We start from the raw sequence: 7500 nt of genomic DNA on the forward strand, positions 1-7500 counted from the left end.
TTTCTCTGAAGGTCTACCTCGAAGGGCGACCACTGGTCATGGAGCTGGATACGGGTTCAGCTGTGTCAGTCATGAGCAAGGGAGTGTATCAGGAGTACTTCCGCCATGTTCCTTTAAAGGACACCTCTTTGAAGTTACGTACCTACACGGGTGACCCAGTATAAGGGGCAGAGTAAGGTACTCCCAATTTACGCAATGAAGGATGAGGGACCCACACTCTTCGGCAGAGAATGGTTGGAGTCAATTCGGCTGGACTGGCCTTTATACTTCAGTTGGGAACATCAAACACCGTTCCAGCCCTGGAAGAAGTTTTGAGTAAACATGCATTAAGTGTTTTCTCTGAAGGTCTGGGCAGGATGAAGAGTCTTCAAGCACGGATCCAGCTTAAAAAGGGTTCTCGGCCCCGATCTTGGAAATCACGCCCGATAGCATTAGCTCGTAAACCAGCAGTGGATGAGGCACTGAGAGAGCTTGAGGCTGAAGGGGTCATCAAAAAGGTAGTGACTAGTGAGTGGGAAGGTCCAATTGTGACCCCTGTGAAGAAGGATGGTAGTGTAAGGGTGTGTGTTGACTTCAAGGTGACCATTAATCCACGGTTAGAAGTGGATGAGTACCCGCTTCCCCGAATTGACGACATTTACGCTAGCCTTGGTGGAGGAACATTGTTCAGTGTCATTGACCTGCGTCACGCCTACTTACAAATGAAGGTTGAGGAGCAAAGCAGGCCATTCGTTACTATTAACACAACCCACGGCCTGTACCAGTACCAACGCTTAAGTTATGGTGTGGCTTCAGCACCAGCCATGTGGCAGCGGGCTATGGACCAGATCCTGCAAGGTGATTTAGATACTGTTCCTGGTCATGTACTTAAATTTCTGTTTCCTTCTATTTTCCCAGTAATACATAAGATTGTTAATCTTTCCTTGGAAACTGGTCGGATGCCTGGAATACTTAAACAAGCTATACTTAAGCCATTGCTCAAAAAGCCCTCTCTGGATTCGAACGACTTCAAGAACTATAGGCCTATTTCTAATCTTCGTTTCATATCCAAAAGTATTGAAAAATGTGTTGCTAAACAGCTGATTCAACACTTAGATATTAATGACCTTGGTGAAACATATCAATCAGCCTATAAGAGGAACCATAGTACAGAGACGGCTCTTATTAGAGTCCACAATGACATAGCCATGGCAATAGATCAACATAATTCAGTTATCCTAGTACTACTCGATCTTTCGGCTGCATTTGATACTGTCGATCATGGTATCCTCCTCTCGCGACTGTCCAATCGCTTTGGAATTACTGGAACTGTATTGGAATGGTTTCGATCATATCTTTCTGATCGTACACAGTTTGTGCAGGTTAATGGTGCGTGCTCTGCCTCTCATGTTCTCGAGTTTGGTGTACCGCAGGGATCCGTTCTTGGCCCGTTGTTATATTCAATGTACGCATCCCTTCTTGGCGAGATTGCACGACGTCATCAAACGTTCTATCACTTTTATGCTGATGACGCTCAGCTATATATTACGTTTAGGACGTCGTCTCTTTCTGATATGAATCTGAGTAACGCCAAATTGGTAAACTGTGTTCGGGACATGGACGCACAGATGCTTTCCAACAGGCTGAAACTAAATAAAGACAAGTCCGAAGTTCTTCTAATATCTTCTTCCTATCGACCTCGACCACCACTATCTTCTGTTAATATATGTGATGAGACTGTATGCTGCTCTTCCAGTGCACGCAATATTAGAGTCATCTTTGATCAGTCCCTTTGTATGGTACCTCATGTTAATGCAGTCTGTCAATCGTCCTTTTTCCATCTTCGTGATATTGGTTTCATACGCAAATATCTTACTTATGACGCTGCAAAAACTATTATCCATGCCTTCGTAGTTTCTAAACTTGATTATTGTAATTCTTTATTGTACGGCCTGCCATCCTATCTTATTCGGAAGCTTCAACATGTTCAAAATTCTGCCGCTCGCCTTGTCAACCAGTGTCCAAGATTCTGCCATATTAGTCCAGTCCTAAGGGATCTTCATTGGCTCCCTGTCTCCTTTCGTATTGAATTTAAAATAATGTTAATTACTTATAAAGTACTACATGATCGAGCTCCAATCTATATACAAGAACTCCTTCAATTGTATACACCCAGCCGCAATCTTAGATCCTCTAATAGAAATTTATTAGTTAAACCCTATTTTAATCTTAACTCGTATGGTAAACGAGCTTTCTCTGTTGCTGCTCCGGAACTTTGGAATAACTTACCTGAGGATATTAAATCTGCAAACTCAATTGAAGATTTCAAACGCAAACTTAAAACATTTCTTTTTAAGCGAGCTTATGAATCGTGATGTTTTAATTGCTAGCGTCTAGTTTTGATGTCAATTTTTTGTGCTTATTTTTATTTTTATTTTTAGTTTTATCTAATTCTTGTAAACAGCGCCTTTGAATCTTGTAGAAAAGGCGCTATATAAATGGATTATTATTATTATTATTATTATTACTTTCTGCTACCTAGACGATATCATTGTAACCGGTAGCACTTTGAAGGAACACCTCGAGCGGCTTACAACAGTGTTGAAAAAACTTGAAGAGTATGGTTTGAAGGCCAACCGGGAGAAATGCAAATTGCTTAGAAGCTCTGTGGAGTATTTGGGACATCTCATTTCGGCAGAAGGACTGCACCAATCTCCCAAGAAAAATCAAGGCCACCACTGAGATGCCAAAACCTCAGGATGTCACACAACTGCGTGCCTTCCTTGGTATGGTCCAGTATTACTCCAAGTTCTTACCTGATTTGGCTACTCACCTGGCTTCTCTGCATCGGCTGTTACAGAAGGAGGTAAATTGGTCGTGGGGAGCTGAGGAAGAAGCTAGTTTCCGAGGGTGAAAGAAATGTTGCTGCAGGACAAGGTTCATTACGATCCTGAGTTGCCACTGGTTTTAGCCACAGACAGTTCCTCGTATGGTCTTGGTGCTGTCTTGTCACACCGTACGGTGGAAGGAGAGTAGCGGCCCATTTCTTACGCATCCCGGTCTCTGTCCGAGACAGAGAATTGAGAAAGAGGCCTTATCCCTGGTTTGGGTTGTGAAGAAGTTTCAAACTTACCTGGAGGGTCGTCATTTTACCCTGGTTACAGATCATGAACCCCTAAAATACATCATGGATCATGGATGCTTCTAGGTGCCTTTTCTTACCAGATTGAGTTCCGAGGTACCAAGCAGCATGCTAATTGTGACGGTTTATCTCGCCTACCCCAACCACAAGCACCGGCTGAAAAGCCTGACGAAGTAGAAATGTTCCACACTTCTGTGGTGGAGGCCCTTCATGTTACAGACCAGGAACTGAGAATGCAGACTCGTAGAGATACCGTGCTGTCTCATGTCCTAGAGCTAGTGCAGTCAGGGAGGGAGCAGAAGTCCACCCAGTGCTTATTCCTTATGCTCATAGTGGGACCGAAATGACCATACATCATGGAATTCTTATATGGGGAAGCAGAGTTGTGGTCTTGACCAAGCTGAAAGAAAGAGTTCTGGAAACTCTCCACGAGGGACACATCGGTATAGTCAAGACGAAAGGCTTGTCCCGGGGGTACGTTTGGTGGCCAAACATCGATAAGGACATAGAGGAGACAGTCCGAAATTGTGGAGGATGTCAGGAGACAGCAAATAATCCAGCTCATGCACCCCTCCACCGGTGGGATTACCCGGCCCTTCCCTGGCAAAGGCTTCACATAGATTTTGTTGACCCAGTTCACGGGAAGATGTTTATGGTGGTGATTGATGCACACAGCAAGTGGCCTGAGGTCTTCGTGATGGAAGACACTACTGCTGAAGAGACAATTAGCACACTGCGCTCCCTGTTTGCCCGCCTGGGACTCCCCGATCAGATTGTGTCCGACAACGGACCTTAGTTCACATCAAGCTTTAGGAAGTGCTAATGGTATTAAGCATGATACTGGTGCACCCTACCACCCGGCGACCAATGGTCAGGCAGAAAAATTGGTGTAGAGTTTCATGAAAGGAGTGAAGGCTGACAAGTCTGGAAGAACTCTACACCACAAGCTTGATAGGCTCCTGTTAGCATATCGATCAGCTCCGCATGCAACCACCTCCCTCAGCCCAGCGCAGCTCCTTTTGGGACGAAATGTCAAGACAAGGTTGGACCTGATTAAGCCGGATGTAACGAGGGAGGTCAACAAGAAATTGATCCAGTCCAACAGCAGCACCTTGAAGTCTTTTGTCAATAACCAGGATGTTTGGATGCGCAACTACCGCAGAGGGCCAAAATGGGTGCGTGGCACAGTCATTGAGCGAACAGGTCCAGTCCTGTACAGAGTCAAGGTGAATGACCAGACCTGGAAGCGCCGTGTAGAGCACCTACGGGATAGCTACCTTTGCCCACCTGTAAGGGAAGTGACAGATGATTGTTCTGTTCCTGAAGAGGAAGAGCATGGTATGCCTGCTGTTGGGGAGACGGAGTGGAAGGATGGCCCTTCTACGCCCGTGGCGTCCAAGGGGGAGGTTCTATCTCCTGAGACTGAGAGTCAACAACTGAACCCATAACCAGAGTTGATTACCACCCGTGCGGGTCAAGTTGTTAAACCACACCAGAGACTGAAGGACTAATGTTTGCAACTAGAGAAAACTGTACTGTTCTTTACTGTCGTCACAGTACCAGCATATATCATCAGACACGTTGACATTTTTTTCCGAACTTTATTTTATTTCACTTCATTGTTTGTTCTGCTAGTTTACATTTCTGAGTCTTAAGGGGGAGGAAATTGTTAGATCTTTCGGTTTGGATTCCCTGTTTCAGCAGTTTGTGACGTGATCCCTTTTCCATATTTGGCTAGCTCGTACACGAGGCCTGGTTTTGGGATTAAAAAGTTGCGAATAGCCATCTTGATCTGCCTTCTTTACTGTCTCCGGTTTATTTGCGAATACCCAGCAATAATCAAAATACAGAAGAAACGAGGCCTCCATTGTTCAAAAGGTGGATAACGCTATCCACCGGATAAACACTAGCAAAATCAATTGTTTTATCCAGTGCACTACTCGTGATTTATCCAGTGGATAAGTTGTTGTGGTTCTCGCGAATTGTGGGTAATGCTGCCGCGGGTTTCGGGTTTCTGGTTCTCGATTTCCGGATTCCGGATTCCGGATTCTGGATTCTGGATTCCCGCTTTTAGTGCTGATTCTATATTTTCACATTCCCCATAATACACTTTGTTTGCCCCTCAAATTTTACATAAAGCATTGTTTTCAAATGCTCTTGAGACACTTCATATTCCCAAGAGCATTTGATAACAATGGTTTATGAAAAACAAAATGTGTTATGAGGAATGTGAAAATAGAGAATATTCATCAGCAAGTTAGTGGGTTTGCAATGAAAAAGCGTTGCTTTACGACAATTCTTACTATTATTTATGGCAATGCACACAATACATTTTTGCGGTCTTTTTTCAGTTTTTCATAAAATTAAAAGAGAGAGTGCAGTCACGGCTTCGATGTTGCTGCTGTTGTTGTGTGTTCCTTCACTTGCGTGACCGATAGGAATTTTGAGCGGCCTTTCAGTATCAGATGTTGTTCTGTCTGCGCACTACTACCCCGAAAAGTGCTTTGATAGAAAACATTGCTAACAAGAGGCCGACTTACTCGCTAAAGGTCACTTGTTTAAAAGGGAAAGCACAATTATGTGCCAGTCAAATCAAAGCTTCAACATCCCCCCCCCCCCTAACCGGGTAACCCCTCGGGCATTTGAATTTTTGGAAAAAAAATTGTTCAAATTTTCCCCTCCCTGAGCCATAAAGCTGTTCAAAAGCCTCATCATAGGTCCATTTCCGGAGATCAATTGCCCCCACCCCCCGGAAAATTACCAGATTACTGTTTTCAGCGCAGGAAATCTCAAGTTTCACTGGCACATGGATGAAAGAAAGTCGTCTGAGACGCCTTCAGTCGTTGAAGAAAATATGGCAAATGCTTCGCATCCAATATTATAAAAAGCTAAAGAAAAGACTCTTGGCATATTTCCCATAACCACATCTACGTCAAACATCGTCGATGAACTCACTAATATTTCATGAGCAGCGGCCGGCCAAAGTCATTTTCAGTCGCGGATACGCGAAGCATATAAACGACTATAGTTAGGGGTCAGAGTATGCAAATTTGTCACTCACTCAGATGTAAACTAATCGAGACGTCAACGACCATTATCGTTTTTTTCAAGATACACTCACTCACTCAGTTGAATTCAAATCGATATGGCGACGATCAATATCGATTATCCGACGTTCACTTTCCGAGGTCATGAATGCCGCAACGTAATTCGTTGAAATATTCTTCGACTTTTCTTCGTTCCGACTGGATTGAGACTCATTGCAGTTAGCATGTGTTACCGAGCCATTGCTCAAAGGAAGACTAAAGGCGTCACTTTGCTGTGTGTGTTGAAAATGAACGCAAGAGACATTTTCTCGTCGATCCGCCAAGTTCACAGGTCCACTCGTATTAGCAAAGGAGCACAAAGGAGCACGCCGTGAGATTGCCGTGGACGGTGACAACAGCTGTGTTCACCAAAAGCAAACTACTGCTCTTTTAGTTTGTTGTTATCTCTTTGATTCTATTTGTTATATTGCATACCTTTAAGGTGTACTTGTAACATATTTAAAAGCTAAAGGCGCTTAAATGTAAAAGACGGGGTTAAAACCACACGATAGCTGTGTTTACAAAGTTGAGAGATATCCAGATGTTTTTGGTATCAGCTTGCTGTAGTTGTACAGTGAAGCAAATACGGAACAAAGCTTGTGTAGACCTTTGGTTTTCAACTAAACCACTACGAACTCGTAATATTTTCCTTTGAATTCATCAAAGTTTGTCTCCGCCATGAGTTATCAACCCACGTGGAAACATAACATGAAATCGAGGCTAGCGATCAAACTCCCCATCCCTTATGAGTGGTGATCAAATGTCCCTCTTCCGAGAAGACTAAGGTGTCAAATGCCCGGGGTATTCCCGGGATGGGGGGGGGGGGGGGGGGCGATGTTGAAGCTTCAATTTGACTGGTACATTAAGTCCGATCAAAATGCCGCCAAACGAGCGAGGTGAGTCATAGCGGATTTTGGGAAGTTTTCGTTGTAACTCCTAATTTTGCTGTTATGTGTATTTAACTCATTCGGTTGATTTTGTTTCGGTTTACGATACAGAGGAGTCTAACATTTGAAAGGTTCAGCGCAAATGTTGTGTGCGAGAGCGGCAATCTTCTCAAGTGCTTACTTAATTTACATATTTCAAAATGGTGGTTATTGAAAATTGGCTTATTTTAGGAATGTCTTGTTGTACAAGTTCAAAAGATCCCGATGAAATTAGATAGCAGAAAGTTGAGGCCATCCTTGGATATGTCTCGGGAGATTTCCTAGTCGGATTCATTGCGTTTCAAGGGCATTGTTTGGTATGTTTTTCTAAAGCGCAAAGGAATCAATTTCACAGCAACTGTAGGGG

The 7500-nt window shown here is 43.7% G+C and overlaps 2 protein-coding genes across 2 annotated transcripts in view; both read left to right on the forward strand.

Moving 5' to 3' along the window:
• The window catches only part of LOC138017709 (uncharacterized), an 824-nt gene extending 660 nt beyond the window's left edge, over window positions 1-164 (forward strand). Inside the window, exon 2 of the mRNA XM_068864719.1 lies at window positions 1-164. This exon is cut by the window's left edge and continues 213 nt beyond it. Coding sequence (XP_068720820.1) covers window positions 1-164 — 164 coding nt within the window.
• Window positions 165-230: 66 nt separating this feature from the next.
• LOC138017710 (uncharacterized) lies at window positions 231-3468 on the forward strand. Its single transcript, XM_068864720.1, has 3 exons — window positions 231-1718; window positions 2678-2845; window positions 3205-3468. Exons 1-3 carry the CDS (start codon window positions 231-233, stop codon window positions 3466-3468), a joined length of 1920 nt encoding a protein of 639 aa, XP_068720821.1.
• The last annotated feature ends 4032 nt before the right edge of the window (window positions 3469-7500 follow it).

The sequence above is a fragment of the Montipora capricornis genome, chromosome 9 (genome assembly GCF_036669925.1).
Source record: "Montipora capricornis isolate CH-2021 chromosome 9, ASM3666992v2, whole genome shotgun sequence".
Lineage (NCBI taxonomy): Eukaryota > Metazoa > Cnidaria > Anthozoa > Scleractinia > Acroporidae > Montipora > Montipora capricornis.